The 24798-nt window shown below is 59.0% G+C and overlaps 1 protein-coding gene across 1 annotated transcript; it reads left to right on the forward strand.

Annotated features, from left to right (window-relative positions):
• Positions 1 to 1163: 1163 nt before the first annotated feature.
• Positions 1164 to 24188, forward strand: LOC121151944 (serine/arginine repetitive matrix protein 3-like). Its single transcript, XM_040973806.1, has 14 exons — positions 1164 to 1396; positions 4551 to 4652; positions 10480 to 10608; positions 10691 to 10771; positions 11106 to 11135; positions 11375 to 11437; positions 11550 to 11585; positions 12886 to 12936; positions 13356 to 13460; positions 13644 to 13821; positions 21317 to 21690; positions 22034 to 22258; positions 22375 to 22512; positions 23969 to 24188. The coding sequence occupies exons 1-14, from the start codon at positions 1164 to 1166 to the stop codon at positions 24186 to 24188; spliced, it is 1965 nt and encodes a 654-aa protein (XP_040829740.1).
• The last annotated feature ends 610 nt before the right edge of the window (positions 24189 to 24798 follow it).

The raw sequence follows: 24798 nt of genomic DNA on the forward strand, positions 1-24798 counted from the left end.
CAGGTCCTGAAGAGTGTGTATGTGTGCACATGTGTGTGAGTTGTGTGTATGTGTATGTATTTTGTGTTGCATGTGTGTATTATATATGTGTGTATTGTATGTGTGTGTGTGCATATGGATTGGCTCCATGTCAAAGCCACTCACCTCCATGTCACACTGACCCCCACCCCACACCCCCAAGCCTGCAGGAGGTTCAGGCTGCCTGGGAGACCAGTCTCCTTGGAACACACCCTCAGGAGCACTGCTTCCAGAACCCAGGAGGGGACAGATTGGTGGGTTTGACTGGGGGAGACCCCTGCCTGGAACACTGACTTTGGAGACATTAGCCAGATCGAGTGCACCTGCCGGCAGGGGGTGGAAGATGGAGCTGAGTGTGAACCAGCCCCCTTCCCAGCACCCCACCCCTGCCATCACCGGCATCTCTGCAAGGCTGCCCACTGGACAGAGATTGAGATGTATGTGGGCTATTTATTTATTTAAAAGGCAGAGTGACAGAATCTTCAATTTGCTAGTTCATTCCTCAGATGGCTGCAATAGCTGGATGGGCCAGACCAAAGCCAGGAGCCAGGAGTTTCTTCCAGGCTTCCCACATGAGTGCAGTGTTCCAAGGACTTGGACCATCCTCCATTGCTTTTCCAGGTGCATTAGCAGGGAGCTAGATGGGAAATGGAACAGCTAGGACTTAAACTGATGCCCATATGGGATGTCAGCTCTGCAGGTGCCAAGCCGTTACACCACCCCAAAAATAATTTCTTAAAAGAGTAAAATAGATTCCAGGAATCATAGCTCGCAATGTGTGAGCCACGACGCCAGCGGGAGCTGCGGGGGGCGGGGGGCTGCCTTCCTGTCCATAAGGTTGTTCTCCGTGGTCCCTGGGATCCTGAAGATGACAGCTCCAAGCCAGGGCCTGGGGAGGCTCACAGATGGGAAAGGTCCAGCTCCGACCCTGCTCAGGCCTGGGGGTGTGACCCAGAGGTGCAAACCTGCCGGCTCCACTAGCTGAGGGGAAGCCGATTAGCGCCATGAGGGGCCTTTAAATCTCCAGGATTAACCTGTACAGGGAGGGTTTAGCAGGTGGCTGAGAAGTGACCATCCGCCCCGGTGTCTGTGTTTGTTCTTACAGGGCGGCCGGCTGAGACCGGCGGCTACGGGGACCAGGCGTCATGTCCTCCACCGTGAACAACGGAGCATCAGGTATGCCGTCCCCGCCCGACGCCGCCAACGGCTTCCCGCAGCCCGGCGCCTCCTCGGGGGCTTGGCCGCGAGCCGACGAGGAGCTGCGCGCCGCGGAGCCGGGCCTGGTCAAGCGGGCGCATCGTGAGATCCTGGACCACGAACGCAAGCGGCGTGTGGAGCTCAAGTGCATGGAGCTGCAGGAGATGATGGAGGAGCAAGGGTGAGCGGAAGTGGGGGAGGGAGGAGGTTGCGGAGGGCGGAACCAGCCAGACCAGCCCACCTTTCATTCCAGGATTAGTTTATTCTGTCTGGAAGCTGATGGCAAAAGCCAGCTCTGCCCAAGCTCTAACCCTAGACCTAAGCCGGAGGAGCTTCCTGTGGTCATAGGCTCACACTCCCCACCCATCAGCTCAGAATGGAAAGCCACGTGCTAGCAACCACCTCAGCCCTAGAACAGAGAGTCCTGGGCACAGGACAGGATGGGAGGGTGGGGCTCTGGAGGGAAGGGCTGCCAGAGGAGGGGACACTTAAGCGGGCTCTGCAGGCTGTATAGGAGCCCACGAGCCTCACCCAGGGACCATCACCAACTGAAGGCCACTGGGAAGTGAGTGCCACATCTTGGCGGGCTGCTTGGCTTAATCAGGACCTGGTGGACCCGTGGCAGAGGCTCCCCACAGAGAGAGGGGGAGGGTTTGATGTGCAGGAAGAAAAAAAGGAGGGGTGCCCAATGGGGATTGGGCACCACACATGTAACCTGTGGTCATCAGTAGGGAATGGGACCAGCTCCCAGCCCTCGGGCTGTGCACCCCTCTTCTTAGGAGTGATGGACCAGTCCTCCCTTTTCCTGTCCTGTTTGCTCATCAGGTGACAGGCACTTCCCTGGGACCCCCAGAACTGGTGAGAGTCAAGGCAGGGATCCTGGGGTGACAGAACCCACCCTGCCCACTTCTCTGGGGAGAGTTAGCCTCAATAGCTACGTTAACCGTGCACCTGCTCCACGCCAGGTGCCACGCAAGGTGGTCTAGTTCTCACAGCAGGCTCCCATTTCACAGATGCAGATGCTGAGGCTGGGGGAAGTGTGTGACATGCCAAGATTATGGCGCTAGAAAGTAGGGGGTCCCAGGCTTTAATTGCTGGCTCCTTTATCATGCCCTGTCCCCTCCTTCCGCCCCCACACATCCCTGGCCGGGTGGAGCAACAGCTGCGAGGACTGGCTATGTGGTAACACTTGAGACTTCCTGAGTCCCCTGGGGTGGAGATGAGTGGGTCACAGAACCTCAAACTACAGAGTTACAAGGAGGGACCTAGGCCCTGCTGCACACAGGCTTACCCCAATCTCCCAGGCTGCCCTTCCTCCATTGACTCCCAACCAGGGGAACTTGGACCCTGGCCTGCAATCCCCTCCGCCACCATGTAGTTGGTGATTTGCCCCGGATTTGTCCTTGGCCTAGGTCTTCCCCACCCCTGCCAGACCCAGAGCACCCTGCTCCAGCCCAGCCAGCCTCTCTGTCCCTCCCCCAAAGGGCCCATGTGGGTTTCTCCCTGCATGGGTGACAGTGATTGAGCCAGGTTCCCAAGGAGCAGGTGAGCTAGGAGCCCTTTTCCTCTGCCTCCACTGTTCTGAGCTTGTGCCACCAGTCCTTCCTCCTGCACTGCCCGGGGTGGGGAAGGGGATGAGCCACGGCCCAGGGTTTTGGAGAAGGTTCCGGGCTTGGAGAAGAACTGGGTGAAGGCTGCATTACAGGGTGGCTCAAGTCACGTGGGGATCAGAGGCTGCAAGGAAAGACCCTGTACCCCCAAGTCAGGCCCCAGCCCTCCATGTGGAGCTACATAGGACCTCAAATCTGTACTTCTAAGACCTAGCTGGGCTCCAGGGATGCCTGGTATGGGGCACCCCTCATCCAACCTGCATTGTAATCCAATCACTTGCCAAGTCCTAGCTGTTCTCCTCACTATGTGATCTTAGGGGGTCATGTCTCTTCCATTGGTAGTGCCCCTCCCCTGTTCTGGCATCACCAGCTGCTCCTCACACCCACCGGATCCCAGAGCTGGGGTTTCTTTCCCTTGCCCTCAGCTCCCAACTCTCCAGTGCTGCTCCATCACCAGCCACTCATTTTCCAAGGCATTTTGGATGCCCCGAGGTGTCAAGGCATGGTGCCAGGCACTGTGGATGCCACAACAAACCGGACAAGTCCCCTGGCCCTCTGGGACCTCCGGGCCAGCACAGGATATAGATGAGTTCTCAGATAATCAGCAGAGCATGAACCACCTGCCGGGAACCCAGATGGGCACCAGTTGCCGTGGAAACACACACAGCACAGCATGGAGGCTGGCCGGGAGGAGACTGTCCTGCCGTAAGCATACAGTGAGTCAGGACTTGGTGCTGAGCCACGATTGTCCCCTCAGGATCAACCGGCAAGTTCATTCATCCTGTAGAGGCTGCGTCCCTGGTCCCTGTCGCTAAGGCTCTGGGAAAGGAATGCTGTTTGGCTGAATCTTCCTGGAGGAGTAGAGGGAAAGAAGTGGAGAAGTGGAGGGCGAGGAGGAAGGCACTGTGTCCCATTTTCATGGACAGGCTGAGCACAGAAGGTTGGCCTGCTGTGTGGACAAGTACAGTGATAAGCAGGGACAAACTAGGACCCCCTTGCTTTTCTGCTGCTGAGTCCAGTGTCCAGGACAATGACCTGCAGACCAGGGAAGGGGGGGAGATGGATTCTAAGACTCATCCAAAAAAAAATTCAAAAAAAAAAAAAGATTAATTCAATAACAGCTGCTAGATACCTGCTCTGTAGGAGGCACAGAACAAGGAGCTATGGGCATGGGGACAGTGTGGTTGCAGGGTGGGTACCAGCTGGGCTGGAAGGCCAGGGCACTGGCTGGTAGTGACAGACCTCAGCGTGTGGGCTCATGGATGAAGACAGATAATTCTACACTCTAGTCCCTGGCTTGGGATGTGGCTCAGAGAAGGGAGAGCTGGTAGCAGACAGGATCGGGGGCTCTGGCACTGGAACCCCAGGCCAGCTGCCTGGAGGTAGGGATGCAAGGCGGACTCCCAAGGCCGTGGTCCAAGACAAGACTGACTGAGAGAGGGAAGCTGCAGCACAGCATCCACATTACCACCCCACATCTCTTACCACATCCATTAATGTATCTTTTTTTTTTAATCACTTATTTGTTTCATCTGCATAATGGGCAGACCTGGAATAGCCTTGATGCCAAGGACCTGGCTTGGTCCTGTGATCTTGGATAAGTTACTGCAACCTGGAGTGTGGCCTACTGGGCTGGGTTTGGTGGAGGTGGGGGGCAGGAGGGGACCAGAGCCTGGCCAGAGCCCTCCGGAAGCCTGTATGTGCCCTCCACCCTTGCCCCACCAGGTACTCCGAGGAGGAGATCCGGCAGAAGGTTGGGACCTTCCGGCAGATGCTGATGGAGAAGGAGGGGGTGCTCACGAGGGATGACCGGCCTGGAGGACATATGTGAGTGTACACCTACGTGGGGTGGGTATGGGGTTTAGCTCAGGGGGTGAGGAAGAGAAGGCGGGAACTCCTGACGTGGTCCAGGATACAAGGCAGGAGCTTTGAGGACTGCTGTGTCTCAGGCTCTTTCTATGGCTCAGGAAGGGGCATGGGGGCATCCTTGATCTTGGCCAGGGGGCTCGGGCTGCACATCAGGTATCAGGAAGCCTTGGGGATGTTCTGCCTGACTATGTACGCCTCTCCAGTGGATTCCTCTGGGCTCAGGGCATCTCTAGCTGTAGACATGGCTCAGGGAAGTTGGCACCCATACGCCCAAACCAAGGCCAAAGGCTGGGCAGGTGGAGGGCATGGGCTCTGTGGAGATCATGGCGACTCTGTGGGGCAGGGGAGCTCCCGTGGGCACTAGCTCAGTCCCTGAGCAATGGAGATACACCAAATACCCAGGACCAAGCAAACCTCTGTGTGTGGCAGGAGGGTTGGTCAGGCCCCACATGGGCCAGGCAGAGCATGTTGGGTACACTTCTGAACATCCTTCCGAGTAGACCCCCCCTTTGCCATCCTTAGCCTTTCCCACCTGCCCCAGTACCCCTATGCTACTCTGGCTGCAATAGCACCCTCAGCTGATCTTATCTCCACACACACCACACCTGCTTGGGAAGCAGGCAGAGGCCCCATTGGTCTTAACTGACAGACCCAAACCCACAGCTGGGCAGAGCGTGGCTTTCCTGCTGCAGTCACTCTGGGGCAAGCAATCCCATCAGAATAGACTACCCCAGACCGTCGGTGGGGACAGAGGGTGCAGGGGGAGCATTCCTCACCTTCTCCAACTAAGCCGTTGGCTCTCTGGCCACTCCTGACTCCCCTTCCCCTGACACTTGCCAGAGCTGAGGGTCCCCATCCTGGGTCCCCTACCACATCCTCATGTCTCTCCCCTACAACTCCCCTTCCTCATCCCTCCAGAACATCACATCTGTCCCCTCCCAGCTGGGACTCCGTTGGCAGTGGGTGGATCCCAGACCTTTCCCAATGCTCTTGACTTTTGAGTGAGTGACAAATTCAGGGACCAGGACCCGTGGGGAAGCATGCTGTGGTGAGGCTCTAGTGCCTTCATCGGAATGTCTGTGCCATCTGCCCATCTTGGTGCTGGGGATGTTGCGGGGGTGGGGGGGCAGATGTGAAGGGGGCACCCATTCCCTACTCCCTGGAGGAAGAAACAGTACAGCCTCCTGAATGACATAGTTCTCAACGCCCTGCGCATGTGCAGTGGGGAAAGAGATGGAGACACATGGTTTCCTACTGAGAGGGTGGAACCAGAGGCTTCTTCTAGCCTGGGCAGCCTAAAATAGTGTGAAAATAGTCCTCCCCATGTGACTGCGGCAAGCTCAAGGATGGATGATCCTGCCATGTTCGTGCTGGCTGGGGGTGGGGGGGGGGGCGTCCTCGGTGCTGAACCCAAGAACATCTTGGCTTGACGTATCAAGGGGCAGGACAGCGGTGATGGGAGGGCTGGTGACAGGTGGGTTGTTTCAATTCCTGTGACCTTGAAATCTGACCAAGTCTTCTCCACATCCTAGCATGGGGGTAATGGAGGGAGCGTGTAGGCTCTGGAGTTACATACCTTCATCCCATCCAAACTTCCTGAGTTCAAGGATCATCGCCCAGACTGTGGCTCCCAACGGGTGACTTGCACAGGCCTTTGACTTCTCTGGATCTCTGAATATGCAATAGGATATACAATGAGGATATTAGTACCTGCCTCATAGGAGTTTTAGGAGATTAAACATGACAACGAGTGTGAGTCACAGCAAGCACACAGCCCATGCACACCTCTGCTAGACGATCGCACCACCAAATTCACGCAGCAATGGCAACTGCTCCACTGGCCTTGACTTAGTCCTTTCTGTCTGGCCAGCTCAATCCCCTGTACTGATCGCCGCAGTCCCTTCAGAGCCTGTGGATCCCTCTGACCACCTGGCAGACCCTGTGGTGTTTGCCTCTTGATCACCATCTTCCTCTCCCTGACACCCATCCTAGACTGAATGTCGAGGCATGCAGAAATGCAACGCCCTCTTGGAGTAAAATGACAAAGCCAGGTCCAGGTCAGAGCGTCTGCAGGGTCTGCAGGGTCTGGATGATCCTCACCTTCCCAGCAGGGACAGGCTCAGTCCCACAGCTTTTAGTCCCCAGGGGTCTGACCATCCTTCTCCTCAAGGTCAATTTACTGGCTTGAGTGACAGCCTCTCGTGACAGTCTCTCCTGCAGTTTAATGGCATTTAACCTGCGACAGCGTAGATGTGACCCCACACATGGGTCAAGTGGTGACTTCGGGGGAGAAGGCACAATGTGATCAGGTGTTTAGGAACTTTCTCCATTTGGAAGACGGACCTATTGGGTGAAACTCCAGGTCAATCAGAGGTGTGCTAAGTGCCCGCTGGTTCCAGGGACATTGGAGTTGGACAACTGGGGACCAACTGGATGCTGAGTCTCTTTGGCCACAGACGCAGATCCTACAGGCTGCCTCCTCTGCCTGGCACCCAGGGCTTCCTGCACCCTAGCCCCAGTCTGGCCACCCACTCTCAGCTTCCTTTGCATGCACCTGCCATCCGTGGTCCACACACTCTCACTTCCCATCTTTGCTGACACCAAGCCTGAAACACCCAGGTCCCCTTCCACACAGATTCAATCTACCCACCAGCCAAGGCCGCCTCCAAAAGTCCTGGGATAAAAGTAAGCTCATCTCCTTTCAGGAGACACACTTTTCCTCTCCTTCTCACAGACGCCTTCAACATTCTTTGTTTTAAGAATGATAGTTTTGGGGCCTGATGCAGTAGCCTAAAGGCTAAAGTCCTTGCCTAGTACATGCTGGGATCTCATATGGGTACTGGTTCTAATCCCAGCAGCCCTGTTTCCTATCCAGCTCCCTGTTTGTGGTCTGGGAAAGCAGTTGAGAACAGCCCAAAGCCTTGGGACCCTGTACCCACATGGGAGACCTGGAAGAGGCTCCTGGCTTCAGATTTGCTCAGCTCAGGCCATTGCAGCCACCTGGGGAGTCAATCAGGGGGCAGGCGATCTTCCTCTCTGTTTTTCCTCCTCTCTGTATATCTGATTTTCCAATAATAATAATAAAAAGAAGGATGGGTCTCATAGTCATCTAGTATAATAAAATGTATGGAAGAGAGTCACTCTAATATTGTTGTGTTTATGCACAACAAACTCCAGCCTGCCCTGTAAGGAGCCAAAGGGAAGGCTCCACGCCCTATCCATCTCCATCTCAACCCCCACTGCCTTGGTCCCCAGCCCCCAGCCCGCCTGACATGTTGGCCCCATGAACAAGCAATGAGAGCTGACCCCTGGTGCACATCCCCTCCCTTTTCTATCTGGACTCATTCATCTGTCAAGTGGCCATGATGCTCCAGGCTAATGGGAAACAGAACCCGCTAATTAGCAAAAACCAGCTGGCATGAGGACCAGCCTGCACCAGCCAGCCCACACCCAGGTTGGAGCCCCAGCCACAGTGACTGGTCCCTCACACATGCTCTGCTGTGTTCCACATTCCACCGTGACACGGCTCTGCCCTTTGGAATTTCTGCAGCCAACCTGGTCTGCACCTCCCGTGGTCAGCCTAGGGACTCAGCTACGGAAGCAGTAGGAATGGAAGGGCACAAAGCATGAGATAGCTCAGAGCTGGGCACGCCACACCCACAGCAATGGCCGTCCAGCAGGGCGGAGACCACTGAACTCCTCAGTAAGTAAATTCAAGGGCTGTCCTGTTCCCAAAGCCCATTACACAGAATTTCTCTGCTTTCCTCAGAGAGCCCAATGCCACGGGGGCTCTCCCTTTCCCTCTCTGGACCTCTCAGCTGTCTCATCTATAAATTGGAGCAGGAGCAGTCTCTCTCAATCAAGCAGTAGCTGTGGACGGCATGTGGACTGCAGGGAGCTCTTTAAAAAAAAATACTTGAAAAGCAGAGTTAGAGAGAGAAGTAGAGAGATCTTCCATCTGTTGCTTCATTTTCCGAAATGGCTGCAACAGCCGGATGGCAGCTGGGAGCCTGGAATTCCATCCACGTTTCTTATATGAGTGGCAGGGACTCAAGGATTTGGGCCACCTTCTGCTGTTTTCCCATGCACATTAGCAGGGAGCTGGATGGGAAGCGGAGCAGCCAGGACTTAATGGTACTCCTATGTGTCGCTGACAGCAGCTTAACCCACAAGACCAGCACTGCAGCGAACTCTCGGCAGCGTAGAACTCTGTTCTTATTGATAGCATCAGCTGAGAGAAAGGACAGGAAAAAGCCAGAATGGTGGATCCCACCGAGTAGATGAGTGGAGCCAGGTACTGGAAGCCAACAAGATGCCTCTGCCAAGCCTGGAGCAAAGGGAGCCAGGAAAGGGGTTCCCAGGGCTGCCGCCCACAGGCTCCAGCAGGCTGGGGGTTGGGGCAGCAAGGAGGCAGGAGGGGATGGCTGCAGCAAGGACCCCCAGCAGGTACCCCACAAAGGCGGTGCTTTCACCTTGCCAAGGACCTGTCCCTCTCCACCCCCCCCCCCATTCCATCAGGCTCACACAGCCCCTTGGGGCAGGGAAGGGGTGTCTGGTGTCTGTTGGTGGGAGGTGGGGTGAGGCCTCTATGTGTCTGGAGCTTTGTAGGAAGGGAGTGATGGCCCTAGGGGAGGAGGTTGGGAGTAGAAGGACGGGTTAGGGGAGTTGCACATTTCAGAGACAGGAGCTAGGACCCCACACCCCACCCCACCCAGGGTATCTGGAGGAGGAGCAGAAATGTGTGCAGGGAGGGATGTGGGGGAGTTGGAATGTGGGGGCCAGGAGTCCCTCTCTCTTCACTCCTGCAACCCACAAAGGATGTGCTCTGCTGCCTCCCTTGCTCTTTCCGGGTACATTGGGGTGCAACTGCCCCTTGAAAAGTCAATGCGGGCTTTGCACCCTGCTTTGCCAGCCTCGCTGGCCCCTCGGGGCTGAGGCCATGATGTGGGAGGGGCAGTGTCCGGGAGGGAAGGAGTTCCAGCCAGGACACCTAGACCTGGGCCTCCTCCAGGGTCCCTTCAAGCCACAACACCCTGGGAGACCTCAGAGTGTCCCAAGAGCCCTGCCACCCCACCAGAGTTGTCAGGAATTCAGGAACCACGAGAGTTACCGGCCAGGGCTTTCCTGGGTCTTGCAAGCTTTGGCTGTTGCCTTAAGCCTAGGGGCTTGGAGGAAAAGGCAGCTGCACTAAGAGGTGAACCTCCGTGACAGGGTGTAGCTGGAGCATGCGGGCAGGGGTAGGGGACTGCGGTCCCCAGTCCCTGGGCCCCTCTGCCTACTTAAGAGTCATGCAAGGTAGTCGGGCAGCTGGGGAGGCAGCAGAGCACAGAGAGGGATGAGGACGAGGCCGGCCTGCAGAGGGGAAGGAGGAGGGGCAAGGAATATTTCAGAGAGGGAATGAATGGTCTGTGGGCAGGGAGAGGCAGGGCAGACCTCAGGGAGGGGGGCTCTGACAGGTGGGAGGACGTCTGCTCATCAAGCTAAGGGGCTCAGGGGCCGGGACCCTGGGAGGTGGGGACTCGGAGGGGCGGGGCCCTTCATGGGGGATGGATTTGCGTCACCCACCCACCCAAGCGGCTTTGCTTTTTCTTAGAGACTGGGGACTTGTGTGTGGGGAAGCACCCCTTTAAGTCACCAGGCATCTCCTCTGGTCCTCCAAGGGTAGAGGTCAGAGGTAACCTCTCCCCAAGGCCCCGCCCCACCCCCAGCCCTCCCAGGCCAGGCCAAGGTCACCCGCAGGGACCACGGGTGTGGGTGCTGAGCGTCCGTCCGTGTCCCCCGGCAGCGCGGCGGAAACCCCGCGGCTGGCCGAGGGCGCCGAGCCCGGCCTCGAGTACCCGCCTTTTGACGAGGACGACGACCCAGTGGACTGCGGCTGCCCGGCTGCCTGCTACCGCGGACACCGGGGCTACAGGTCAGCGGTGGCGGGCGGGGGCGGCAGGGGCGCGGCACGGGACCCCCCTCAACCCCCGTCCCTGCCTCTTGTCGTCGTCTAGGACCAAACACTGGTCCAGCAGCTCGGCGTCGCCCCCTCCCAAGAAGAAAAAGAAGAAGAAAGGTGGCCACCGGAGAAGCCGGTGAGGGCCTGGTGCGCTGGGGCTGGGAGGAAGGGGGAGGGCGCCAGACGATGGACAGACCCCCTTCCCTTCTGAACCCTCTTCTGATGCCACAAGTGTCTTCCCCCTTTTCAACCTCTCCCCTTCACCAAGCCCCCTCCCTGCATTGAGATAACTGGGCCCAGGGACCAAGTCTCAGAAGGGGTCCCCAGGTTTAGCAGAGCCTAATCAATCTGTGATCTCCAGTCCCATTTCTATGTCCCGAACCCCAAACCCTGGGGCCTGGCAGGGACGGGGGTTTCAACTAACCCTGCCCACTTGTCTGTCTGTCTTCCTCACTGGCACCTGCCTTCAGCAAAAAACGGAGACCAGGGTCGGTGTGCAGGTCAGTGTCATGCGTGAGCAGGGCCGGGCCAGCGGTGGGTGTGTCTGAGGGTAGGCGAGACCCTATCCCTGAGGTAGAAGGGGTGGCACCTCAGGGTGACAGCCAGGATTCTTTCCACTGCTACCTTGCCAACACCCCATGGGGACCACCGCACCAGTCCTGAGCACTGGGACAGCCTTGGGGTCCCCTGCCCTGCTCTCCCCACGCCGGCTCACTGGGGACCCTCACCATGTCCGCAGCTGTGGGAGCTCCTCACCCCTGCGCAAGAAGAAGAAGAGTGTCAAGAAACACCGCCGTGACAGGTACCCTGTCTGCCATGACTGCCATAGGGCCTGGAGCAGGACAGTGCCCATGGACGGGGTCTCCCCAGGCCGCCCCAGGCAAGCTCATGAGTGCTCCTGTGTCGCCCTGCAGGTCCGATTCTGGGTCCCGGAGGAGGAGGAGGCACAGGTGAGGGGGGCTGTGGGCACCGGCTGTGGACCAAGGCAACCCCCAACCCGTCCTCGCCAGGCTGTGATGGGGGATGGGAAGGGGAAGCAGTACTGAGAAAGGAGTGGGAGGACGCATCCCTGCTTCTAAGGGGCTCGACAGAGGGCCAGCTTCCACGGAGGGGAGACCCCAATAACTTCAGACAACATTGCAGGTTCGGGTACCAGGCAGCATCCACTAAGAAGCAACAGATTGAATGTGTGGGTAGGAGACAGGGTGGGCTCCAGCAAGAGGTGGAGTTTTGAGGGTGGCGATCAGATCAGGTGCCAACCCTCACCACCCATCTGGCCATGGGGCTGGCCTCCACCTAGTAAGGATTAGGAGCCCACAAGGATGAATGGGAGAGGGGAGGAGTCAGGAACCCAGGCTGAGGCTGGGGAACCTGGGAGGAGCAGACAGCAACTGGGAAAGTTAGGGTGGGAGCGTCCATCCCAAGGTTGGCATTCAGGACCAGACCCTTCCCAGCAGCCCTGGGGTGGGGGGGGGGGGGTCCCTAGCCCCATTCCACCTCCCGATCTGCCTCCCCGACCGTGAGAACTGGCCCAGTACCAGGCATCAGATAGGGGAGGAGTCTACAGAAACGCCGGATCCTGGGGCCACCCCTATTTCCCAGACCTGTGGAGGCCTGCTGCCCCCTCGTGGCTACCGCCAGCTGGCACAGACCCTCCAGCCAGCTCCCCAGGAGTGAGCCCGGGGTTAGACCAGCTTCAGGCTGGACTCCCCCTCCCTCTAGTGCACAATTTTGGGGTTCACTCACTTTGGGGTCTCTGAGCACCACAAGCATCGCTGAACATGGGTGAGAGGGAGGATGGGGCAAGGTCTCACAGGCCTAATCTGCAGGTGGGAGGGGGCTGGGGGTGTCTGCCCCACAGAGCTGATGGGTGGCAGGCTTGTGGAGGAGACAGTGGCCCAGCATCACCAGAAAGCAGAAAGATTGCACCAGGAGGTGGAGTACTTGCTCCCTGAACCCCTGGGGAGCTGACTTGGGCTGAACCCCAGGCGGGAGGCATAATTGGGAGTGCTAGGAGGACATGCCCCCAGCGCTGCCACTCAGGAGCTTGGACCACACCCATGGCTCCTCTGAAGGCAGCAGCACCTGCCAGAGGCAAGCAGGAGGTGACAGCCAGCTGGGGCTTGGAGAAGGGAGAAATCAGGTAGAGCAAGGTAGCGACCATGTCCAGGAAGGTGGCCCAGAGTACAGGTCCTGCTCTGGCCAGACCACACCCCCACACCACGCTGGTTATGCCTTTGTTCCCCGCAGATCTCGAAGCCCCAAGAGCAAAAGAAAAGAAAAGAACAAAGATAGGAAGAGGTGAGTTCCGCCCCAACACTCCAGCCCCATTTCCCTCTGTCCCACACACCTGCTGTGCTCTCATTGTGAGCCTGGCCCTTAGGGTCACGACACCTGACCCTCCCAAGAGTTCTGGGAATGCCCCTTGCCCAGGCAGGCAGCTGGCAGACAGAGCCAGCTCAGCTCCTCAGCCTGGCCTCCCCCCTGCCTCCAAGCCAGGGCTCCTGTCAAGCTGGACCCTCCCCACATTCATGCTAAAATCGGGGCATCTGCTTTGGTGTGGTGAGGTCAGGCCTGACGGGAGAACACGGGAACCTTTTTCAAACTCTGCAGCACCAACCTTCTTTAGGTTCTGTCTGCGGGCAGACGGGGTGGACAGGGCTATTTTCTACGGAGGGTGACCCTGGTTGCAAGTGGCTTCCCCTCCCCACCTCTTACAGGCCTCACGCAGAGTCTCCGAACCGGAGGTGCCACCGACACAGCAGCGGCAGCTCGCGTAGCCCCTCAGTGTCCTCCCAGTACAGCGGTTCCAGGTCACCCAGCAGGTAGGCCTGACTCCAAGGCTTGCTTTCATCTGCAGACAGAGCAGCCCGCAGTACGGGGGCCGACTCAGTGGGGTCGGGGGTGGGTGGGTGGGTGCGGCTGTCCCCCCACCCCCGGAGCCTGCAGACTGAGGGTCGTCCCTCGTCGGCTCTCCCACCCCTCAATCTCCATCTCCGTCCTCCCAGACTGAGCCCCAAGCACCGAGATGACGGGCGGAAGACCGGCAGCCAGCGGTCCAGCGCGAGCCGGTCGGCTTCCCCGTCGGGCGGCAGCGGATGGGGGTCGCCCCAACAGAACGGCGGCGGCAGGCAGCGGAGTGCGGCGCACGGCGGCCGCCCGGGCCCGGCGCGCAGCCCGCCCGATGTACGTACGCTTCTCGGTGCCCGGGGTTCCCGCGCCGTGCCGTGCCGGGGTGGGGGTGGCCGGGCTCTGGGAGGGTAAGAGGGGAGGCCGAGGGCCGGGGTCGGCGAGCCGGTCTCTCTCGGGGTGCCTCGATTGCGCTGCCCGCCTGGCGTCACCCCGCTGCGCCTCCCCTGCTGCCTGGCCCAGGAGGGGAACGTCCTGGCACCGGAGCGCAGGGGATGCGGGTTTGCTGCGTGCCACCGGGCGCTGGAGGCGGGGCGAGGTGTGTGTGCGGCGGAGGGGTGGTGCGGCCAGCGGGCTTGGGCCACCCTGGAGCTTAGCGAGCGTTGCTAGGGGTCACAATCAGGAGTAGGATTCCAGCCAGACACAGGATCCACCCCCTCCACCCAGTCTCGGGCCGCTCCTGGGGCCCATCCCGTCCCTCCCCCTCTCACAGCCGGCCCCTTCCCGACTTGGGCTCCACCTACTACCACAGAGCTGCGTTTGTAAGAGTCGTTGTTCTTTACTGGGAACAGGAGTTCCCTAAGCTGCCCATTCCAAGGGACACTCACTCCCTTGGAGACGCCTCACCGCCCTCTCCCCCACCCCCCCCCCGAAAAAAGGCTGGTCACTGCCTACGCTCCAGCAAGGGCCCCCACTCCCGTGGGGGGAGTCTTCAGGCAGGCTGGTGATTGTGGCAGCTGGCACTGGAGGGTGGGCGGGTGTCAAAACAGGTTGGGGTTCTCTCCCCATGCCCTTTTGTCTGTCCCTTGCACGCAGCAGGATTGAGGCCCCTCCGAGGGGCGCGCTACAGTGCTGGTGAGGGAGGTTACTGGGTGTGCATGGGGGACTGGGGAACCGCCTGGGGAGAGGAGGCCGATGAAGCGCCTCCCCCCAACCCCAAAGAAGCCGCAGCCAGGAGTGGGAGAGCCGCTGCTCCCTGCCCCTCTGCGACCCCAGGTCTCGGCAGCAAACATGTACGTGTCGGTCAGTTCGTTTTGAGTTTTGGCTGTTTCCTTTCACTCTTTTCTTTTCTCAAACACCCCTCACTCGCAAGGAAGAAAGTCCAGACAGCTGACCCCAAAAGCTTGTTGTTAGGGTTTGTTTCTATCCAAGGACCTTTAACCACACAGCTGCGTAGGTGGCAGCTGGCTGCCGGAGGTGGGTAGCTGGACTAAGCGGGGAGGCTGGCACAGAGCTGGAGAGGGCATGCTGAGGGTGGCCTTGGCAGAGACAGGCCCCCCCTCCCCGCCAGCCCCGCCCCCCCTGCAGGGAAAGTGCAAAACCTGACGGTACCCCAAGCACAACGCCCCTCCAATCAGCTGCAAGCCTCACCTGCTCCTGCCTTGGCCTCCCCAAGCAGGCAAGAGTCTTTGAGGCCTTCTTAACCCCAGGGACTCTACCTCCTGCCTCCTTCCCAGGGCCATGGAAGCCTGGGCCTGCTTGCCACCTCTTACCCTCCCTTCCCTTCCCGACTGGGCACCTGCTGATTACATCCATCCCTGAGAAGACGCCCCACCACCATCACCATGTCCTAGGGGAGACAGCAGTCTTGGCTTACAACCCATCCTCACCTATCTCCCGTGGCACTCCCAAGGTGCACTTGTGGCCCCAGTCACAGGACAGGCAGCCCAGGCCCCACTCCGTCCTGGCAGTTCCTTTTGGACCCTGCAAGGTGGGGACTTAGCAATCCACACCCAGGTCCCCTCTGGGCCCAAGAAGCCTGTCGGGGGGTGGGGGGCAAAGTGAGCCCCTTGTCAGGTGCATGGAGGTGAGCCACCATCCAAGTGTCTGCAACTTTACCTTGAAGAATTAACAACAAACATCTTTGGGGAAAAAGTACTGGGGACAGGGTATTTTCAGATACCACCTTTTTTTTCTTTTTTTTAAGAAAAGGAAGCACTCGCTTTTTTTAACCCCGTCTGTGTTTTTGTTTGTTTTTTAGCCTCCTACTCGAAAAGTGGTAATATCACAATTCCATTTCTTGTTTAGCTGGCAAAGAAGAGGGTGGGGGACAATTCCTGTGCATTTTCTGGTTGCTTTATTTTGTTTGTATTTCTTGTTGGTTTTTTTCCCCCCTTTTGTAATGTACAGAAATGCCAAGTCTCTGGGTTTGTTTGGGATTTTCCTTCTGGTTTGGTTTGGTTTTCCTATCTTCTTTGTGGTTCTAAAATTTTGCCTGTGTGTGTGTGTGTGTCCCCCAGGTGGCTTTTCAATCTCCAGTGAACATGACTCCTAGACATATAATCTCTAGACAACTTTTCTGCGTTCTTTCATAATGGAAATTTAAAAGGGAAGGTAACATGAAATAAAGCACTCCCCAGCTGTCATCCCTGGGGAGATCTTCTCAACTTTTACCTTCACAGACACTGGGAGATCCAGGGAGAAAAAAGGGAGATGGCGGCGGGGCAGGGGGCGCTTCTGAAGTTGACATGGCCAGCCCTGCAGGGGACAGAGATGGACAGGCAGCCTCCTCGGCCAATTGGCTTCCCAGGATGCTCACACAAGGGATGGCTCACATCAGAGAGGGTCAGAGACTAGCTCAAGGTCACACAGCATCTTAGAAGTGGATTCAAAAGCAGACCCCAGCCCTGTTGTAGAGAGAGCACTAGACAGAAGAGGAAACCTCCCCCCAGCTCAGATGTTTGTGACTGCTGTCCGGCTTCTTTAGCTACTCACACCCAAAGAGAGATGGGGGAATGCAGGCAACCCCCCAGCTGCTCTGGCAACACAGCCCTCATAGTTGGGATGGACACGGAGGCCCAGAGAAGGGCCGGGAGGGATCTAGGGGCTCATGGTGTGGGGTTGGACCCACCTAATGCCAAGATCAGGGGACTCCACCCCAGCCTCCCTCCTGTTGTAACATGCCCTTTAGCAGGAACTTGGAATTGGAGCAGAGCGGACCAGCAGCCCAGGCACCCTAATATAGAACACAATTGTTCCAAAGTCTGCCCTTCTGCCCGAAATCCATCACCTAACAGGCAGCTTAGGGTGACCTTTATGAGAGCTACAATGCTCCCTAGGCCTGGCTCTTCCAGGGCTCCCCAGCTTGTACCCCCCAGATAATGTTAGAGTGGGCAGGGCCAGCTGCTGTCTCCCAGGGTGAGCAGGATAGTGTTTTGTTATGTAGGCACCAGTGGTGGGAGGAAATGGTGTAGGTCCCACTCTGAATCGAAACTGTGGTTACCTTCCCTTTTAAATGCACCACCCCCATCTGTCCACTCCCACCAGTCTTATTGACTGGCTTCTCTCCTCTCTCTCTCTCTGGGTCCACCTTCTCACCCTTCCTGCCTCTCCATGCCCACGTCTCCTCCTGGCATCGCTCTGTCTTCCTCCTCCTGCTCCCTCGCTCCCTGTTGCTTTCTGTCCTTCATCTCTCTCCCCGTGATGCCAGCGCCCTCTGCAGTGCCACTTCCATCCACTGCTTTCTGCATGCTTTCCCGGGTCATCTGATATACAACAGAGTTCAGGAAAGCTTGCCTATGGGAGTTTTTTTTTTTTTTTTTAATCCTAAGTGGTCACTTTTAAAAAGCAAAAAGAATGGGACCGGGACTAGACCAAGACCAGACCCCAACACCCTGGCTGCCCATCAGCTGCCCCATGCCCCTCCCCCATGCCTACCCCACGCAGAGACCTTCTTTCTTTTCTGTTTTTGCACTCCTGCCCCTGACCACGAGAAGGTAGGTACCGGCTCAGCTGTGCGCATTGCCCTTCTCCAGACAAGCCCGCCACTCTGCTTGGTTTAAATGTGATTCTCTCTCAGCCTTGCTCTGGTTGGTTTACCCTCCTCCCTTCCCTTCTTTTCTTTCAGTGATGACTCATTTGTATCTCACACTTTCTCTAAATGAGCTACACAGCTGTGTTTCCTGGTCTGTCCCCTTTGGTTTTCTGGACTCCCTCCCCTCTGTCACCTGACAGCTTTTCTGCTCCATCTTCTCACCCCTCCACCTGCCTCAGTCCCCCTTCCTGCTTCTTCCCCCAACCCCTTCATTTTGCTGTCCGATGCATCTCTGTGTGGTGTAGCATCGCAAGTCTGTGTCCCCTTCAAGAGCGGATCAATCCACTGCGGCGGAGCCCATTTGGTGCTAACTGCAGAGGCTAAGTCTTTCGCCCTCACACCTGGCAGCCCAGGGATTCAGGTCACACCCTGGCCTTCAGGGCCCACACGGGCAGTGAGCCGCAGTGGGATGGGGCAGCTATGCTGGGCCTCATGGCCTCACCACTGGGCAGTGTTTCAGCTGGGAGCTGCAGGGCTTACAGCAGGTGAGGGTTCATGGTGGGGCCTGATCTGGCCAGCAGGGGACACTGCAGTTTGAGGGCCTCATGGACAGAAACAATTGGGATAACATGCACCACTGATTCTCTGGGCTGTCCCAACACTAGACTTTGACTGCCTCAAAACCTTGAACACCCTTCTGTCTTCAGGGTGTGAGCAGCTTCATGGGGGGCAGGTCCCTCAGGGTGGAATGATCTAGAAGATACAATTAGCTAGGGGGCCAAGCCAGCCCTGGGTCCTGGGACTGGTAACCCCCAGCCCCATACGGAAGGTCCCAGAGACAAGGCCTCATCCTTACAGCTACTTCCTGGAAGTAGCAACACAAGGTGGGTCTCCCAGCCAGGGGAGGGCTGACCTTGAACCTCGAAGGGCAGAGGGGCCAGAGGCCACTCATTGGGCAGGCCCCTGAGAAGGAGGGCTGCATGGAGAAGGGGAGCGACAATGCATGCAGGAGTAGCTTCCTGGAGGGGCTGCCTACATGTCCCAGCTCTGCTCTGGCACCTCCAGAGGCCCCTCCAGGACAGACGGCATGCACCCGGATTTCAACAACAGGCAGACTAAGCTCCTTCCTCACCGGAGTGAGGTCCCTCCCACAAGGTCAGGGTGGATGCCACGGAGTTCTCAGCCTTGCCAGGACTTGCCAGTGAACATCTTCTTGGACTGTAGCAGAACAGTAGGCTTGGAGGAGAGAAGAAAGTGAGGGCAGGGCAGAGTTCAGGGGTCAAGATATCCCAGGAGAGAAGCAGGCAATTGGCCACTGGGGAGAAGCCATGGCCGGGGTCGGGGAGGGGCTTGGGTCTGAGGGGCCTCACTGAGAGCGGTGGGCAGCCATCTGACCCAGAGCCCCCCTATTTTTCCCCACCACTCTGCCCTTCCCAACATGCCAGGCCAAGGCCTGGGGAAGTCCACTGGGCTCTGCCATGCTTTGGGAACACCATGTCCCTCCCCTAAGTCAGCAGTCTGGGTTGTAGCCAGGCTCCATGTCCAGGCCCTGGCTTCCAGGTGTGGTACTCAGCCCACTTGCTTGATACTCTCTTGAATGGGGGAGCCCCAGCCTCGCCAGGATTTTGGGGAGGTATTATGTGTGTGGGCTCCCAAGTACCCTTCCTGTTTCTTATGTCTGCTCACTAATACTTGTTGCCAACCTCAAGCATAGAAGAGACACTGCCTATTTGAGATTCCCTATGGCTTTCTTTCTCTTTTGCCTCCTATTAAGGGGAAAGGATGCTGAGTGAGAGAGTGAGCCCAGGGCTGGGGCCTGGCACCCGGGGCTGGGTGGCAGGGGAGCGCCTTGTGGTGTGGAGCTGCCATCCTAGAAGAGGGGCCATGGCAGTGGTCAAGAAAATGAGAGGTGCTCGGAGAGGCACTTTACTGTAGCCACTCTGCCCACTGTCAATACCTTTGCCCCCAACCCAGATGCAGCCCCCACTGGCTGTGGGCAGCTGGGTTCGCCCTCTGTGGCTGATGCTCATTGGCTCTTACAGCTGTCCATCCACCAGCTGTGCACCAATTGGACTGACTTCCTGGCTCTCCCCCTCCACAATCAGATCCTCTGGAGGGTTGCAAAAAAGCACCCAGGACAGGGCTGGGGAATGCAGGCTCCTCCTTGCAAGAGGCTGCCCTGAGCCCTACCCCTATCCTGTTGCTGGGACTCCCCAGCCTCCTCCTTGGCAAGTTGTAAAGTGGTTTACTGAGGTCATGGACACAGCTGAAGCTGACCACAGATAGACTTGGTGAAGATGAGGGGGCCAGGCATGACCTACAGACAGATGCAAGCCACCCCTCCTCCCTGCCTGGGAAAGGAGGGGTCAGTGCTGTGCAGGGAAGGAGCCGTTGGACTGGGAGGGGTGTCCAGGAGGCACAGTTCTCCCTGGAGGCAAAAGCCAGCCCTCTCTTGCTTGGTGGAGGGGGTAAGTGGAGTGGCCAAGGGCACTTGATCAGTTAACGGCAGGTTCACAGATTCCTGGTTCCCAGCCAACACCTTTCCAACTAAACCAATGTGCCCCTTGTGTTGCCCCCATCCTTGCGTCTGCCTTTGCATTGAAAAAAAAAAAAGGAGGAAAAAAAAAGCATTTGCCATCTTTCTCCCAGGTCACCACCCACCCCGCCCTGAGGTGCCCGCCCATGACCCGTCCCCCCTGGGCACTGCCAGTCCCTTGTTCTGGAGGTGGCAATGGCCTCCCCTTAGGCCAAGAGTGGGGTGGTTGCGTTTCTCTCTCTCTCTCTCTATCTCTCTTGCATTTTTTTGTGAATCTAATGATGAACTTATGCTACCACACTTTTCCCTTCTCTTACACACCTTACCTACTAAAGGAGGAAGTGCCACTTAATTGGTAAGTGGACGTTAACCAAGAGGGACTTAAAAAAAAAATCAGAACTTAAAAAAAAAAAAAAGAAAAAAGAAAAAGCAAAGAGAGAAACAGAAAGACAGTCGGGTACTACTACTGACAGCTTCGCAGCTCTCTGCAGGGGCCGGAAAAACACAGGAAAATATTAAACAGGGAAACCTCAGGTCCCTCAGGAGTTAAGACATTGGTTTTGATTTTGGTATCTAATGACATTTGTGGATTATTATTTTTTCGTTGTGTTTTTTTTTTTTAATGTTTTTTTCCCCTCCCTTTCTTCGGTTCAGTTTTGAGTTAAGTTCCCCCTGCGCCCCCACCCAGCCCTGCCCCATCTGTGTGCTGTGTGATTTCCCCTCCATCCCCCTCCCAAATGACCCCTCCCCACCCCAAGCGCTGTGGGGAGGGGGTGTCCCCCTGGCTTGGTGGGCTGGCCCTGGCCGGGCCTCCCCGGCGCCACCCTCTTTTACCTCTTTGCCGGGGGTCGGGGGTCGTCTGCCCCACACTCGGAGTGGGGGAGCAATACCAGCCCCGGTGCTCGTCCTGGAACCCCCCCCCATCTCTCCCTCTCCCCCTACTGCTCCGTTCCCCTTGTGTTTTGCATGCCGAGAACCTTGCATGAGCTGCCCTGTTGAGGCCAGAGGTGGGCACTCAGGAGAGGTAGAGGCAGGGCAGGCGCGGGGACCGTGTGTGCGATGCTCCGGGACCGGTGACCCCCCCGACCCGGGCCCGGTGAAAGCCCTCTCTCCCTCTCTCCCCCCTCCCACCCGCCCTCCGCCTCTCTGTCTCTCTCTCTGCCTGTCCCCTTCCTGTCTCTCCGTGCGCGCCTGTCTCTGTCTCCTCCCGTCCCCCGTCTCCCTCCATCCCTCCATGCCCCCTCTGCCTCTCTCTCCGTCAGAAGCCCAGCTCGCCCTCGCCCAGGGCCCGAGACAAGGCGGCGGCCGCCGTGTCCACGCCGCCCTCGCGGGGGAAGGACAGCCCGAGCCCGCGCTCCGCGCCGTCGTCGCAGGGTCGCGGGGGCCGCGCGGCCGCCGGGCCGGCCCGGAGGCGGCGGCGGCGACGGAGACGGAGGCGCTCCCGGTCCTCGGCGTCCGCGCCCCGTCGCAGGGGTCGCCGGCGCGCCCGGCCCGCGCCGCCCCGGGCCTCGTCGCGCTCGCTCAGCAGGGCCCGCTCCAGCAGCGACTCCGGCGGCGGCGACGGTGGTGGTGGCGGCGCCCAGGGCCCCGGACCCGAGCCCGGCTCTGAGCGAGGTCACGGTGGACACGGGAAACGGTGAGTGGCTCCGCCCCAGCCCTGCGCTCCTCCCCGCACAGGATGCTGTCGCCCCGCTGACTGTCGCGCTCCTCCACGGATGGCCCTCTGCACACGAGCTCCCCTCCACAGGCCTCTGCGCAACCCCCTACCAAACCACCACTGATTCCAGCTTGCCCTCTAAGTTCCTCCCGGCCACACTAACCCCTACTCCTGTCAACTTCTCGGAGCGCGTTCGCCTCCTGGATCCCTCGCCCCAGAGACGCACAGGCTGGGCTCTGCCCTCTTTGCCCCCTTAGAGCCAGCCTACCTTGGGGACCCTGCCGCTGAGTCCCCAGCCCTGTGGCCGCATCCTCTCCCGCAGGACGAAGGAGCGGCCCCCGCGAGCCCGGCCAGTCAGCAACTCGTCATCCCCCGGCGCGCACGGCCGGCGCGGCGCCCCCGAAGCCAAGAGTTCGTCCCGCAGCCCCGGCCCGCACCCGCGTTCGTGGAGTTCGAGCCGCTCGCCATCCAAGTCCCGCTCGCGCTCGGCCGAGAAGAGGGCGCGGAGTCCCAGCCGCTCGCCTTCGCCCAAGAAGGCCACGGGCCGGTGAGTGCGGGGCCGTCTGGGTAGTGGTCGAGGGGCCCTGCGGTGTTGTGGATACCGGACGGCCATCGAGCCGCGTGGCTCACAGTGGACTGTGCCTTTCCTCCTCCGCAAACCAGGGAAAAGGACGGCGAGGCCCGGGCGCGGCACGCTGAGGCCGAGGCCGCACGCGCCCGGCGCCGCTCCCGCAGCTACTCGCCTATCCGCAAGCGGCGCCGGGACTCGCCCAGCTTCATGGAGCCGCGGCGCATCACCAGGTACAGGGGGGTGGGAGGTGGCAGGGGAGGCTGCTGGTGGTGGTGGTGGCGGGGTTAGGTCCGCCTCTGCCGCACGGACCGCCCCTGTCGTGGGGGCGGGAGTAGGTGAGGGTCCAGTGTGGGCAGGTTGGGCGCACAGGAACCCGGACACCTCCCACGGTGAGAGGCTGTGCTCTGCGCCTGGCTGTTGTGCAGAGAAGCCCCGAGGTGGCTCTGAGCCCAGCTCCAGAAGGTCCTCGGCAGCCTTCTCTCCACCCCCACGACCATTGACATCTCCTTCTCTCCTTCGTCTCAAGGTCCCGCCTGCCGAGTGGCCTGTGGCCAGCCTGGGGCCCAGGTGGACCCCCTCCCCGCAGGCGGCCTGGGAGATGCCCGTGTGAGCTGGTCTGGCTCTGGTCAGCCCTCTCTCTGTCTGCCTCCCACTCTTCTCACTAACCTCCCAGCCACCCTGGGGACACTGGAGGAGGGGGCACAGCCCAGGGGTCTCTGGGAGAACCAGCCCCTCCCACGGAGGGGGGGACCCCTGCCCTAGAGGAGTTGGCTGGTTTTGTAGCAGCCCCTCTGATGGATACATTGTGTGGGTGTGCAGAGGGGAGGGTGATGTCTGGGCCGGGAACTCCAGGTGAGGCCATGGTCGGCTTTTTACCAGTCACCCGCAGCTTTCAATGACCCTGGCATGGGCACTGCCCTTTCCAAGCTCCTGTGAGGTGGGGGCTAGACTACCAAGACAAGAACATCTCCCCACAGATTGCACACCACACCCGTAGGCACTGGGGTGGGGGTCCTCAAACAGCCAGACACAAACATACACCACCACCCAACACAGCTTCCCCCCAACCCTCCACCCATCCCAGGCTGCCTCCTCCTCCCCCACTAACCACGTCTGTTTTCTTCCTCAGCATTAACTCGGCCACAGTGGCCCCTTAACCACTCTCTTTTCTCGGGGTCATAGCCTTCACTAACTCCGGGCCAGTGGGAGGTGGCTGAGTGAGGCGAAGGGATTAGTAGTGCCAACCAACGCTGGCAAAGCCTGGGGGCGTGGGCAGCAGCAGCCAGGGTCTCCCCTGTCATCCCTTTGGAAAGCCCAACCCTTTGTGACTGCATGGGGGAGTAGGAGCGCCCGCATCAGGCTTAATGGATGCCCAGCCCACCCGTATCTGAACCAGGGCACTCATTCAGCGATTTCTGAACTTGGGGCGGGGGGGGGGGGTGGGGGCTCTGCTCTGGCAAAACCAGGGCTCCTGTCCCTGTAGGCAGGGAACAAGAAACATTAAGTCCCATGTGGAGGTAGCAGGTGACAGCTGTACCTGCCAGATACCCTTGGGAAGGGGTCATGTCTGAGGCTGGGGAATCCGGGGGAATTGAGGCAGGAAGCCCTGGCCGCTGCTCAGACAGATGGGGACTTGGGACCCGTGTGAACAGAGCTAGCCCGTAATCTGTTTTTTCTTCCTGGCAGTGCCCGCAAGCGTCCCATCCCCTATTACCGGCCCAGCCCCTCCTCTTCCTCCAGCTGCCTGAGCAGCGACTACTCCAGCCGCAGCCGCAGCCCCAGCCCAGGCCACAGCCACGGGAGCTACAGCAGCCGCAGCCGGACCCGCAGCCGCACACGCAGCCCCTCCCGAACCCCCAGTCCCAGCTACCACAGCCGCAGCAGCTCGGAGGGTGGGGGTTTCTGAGTACATGGAGACCCAGCATGGGTGGGAGAGGAGACGGGAGAGAAGGCCATGCCCCCAGGACCTGAAGGGGGCTTGCATTTCCTCCCCACACCCTCACTGCTTACAAAGAGATCCTGGGGCCAGCGCGGGCAGGCAGGGCCAGGGAAGACCTGGAGAATAGATGTGCCCAGCGGGCACTTGAGGAGGATCCCACCCTACCTGCTGCCCGTACACCACATGACCAGGGAACAAAGAGCCGTGCGAACACGGGCCACCCTGGGCCACCGTCCACTTCCCGCTTGATGCCAGCTCATCAGGCTGCGGATACCACAGCCTGCTGTGTCACTTCACCTCAGCTCAGAGACACCTCAAAAAGGTGCCAGAACTGAGTGGAGGGGGAGGGGCTTTTTCCTCTCATTGGAAACAGCAACCAAGATATAAGCTAGACAGGAATGGAACTGTATGCCCCTTCCTCCAGGCACCTGCTGAGCTGGCTGTGGGAGGACCCAGCTCAGGGTTGGTGGCTGGCCCTAGCCCTACCCAGACTGGGTAGTCCCAAAGTCCCGAGAGCCCCAGGAGAGGAGGCTCACTCTGGGTCCCACATGTCCAGGGCAGCCCTCGCCAAGTGCCC

Source organism: Ochotona curzoniae, unplaced genomic scaffold (assembly GCF_017591425.1).
Source record: "Ochotona curzoniae isolate NIBS_2020 unplaced genomic scaffold, NIBS_Ocur_1.0 contig_2321, whole genome shotgun sequence".
Classification (NCBI taxonomy): Eukaryota; Metazoa; Chordata; class Mammalia; order Lagomorpha; family Ochotonidae; genus Ochotona; species Ochotona curzoniae.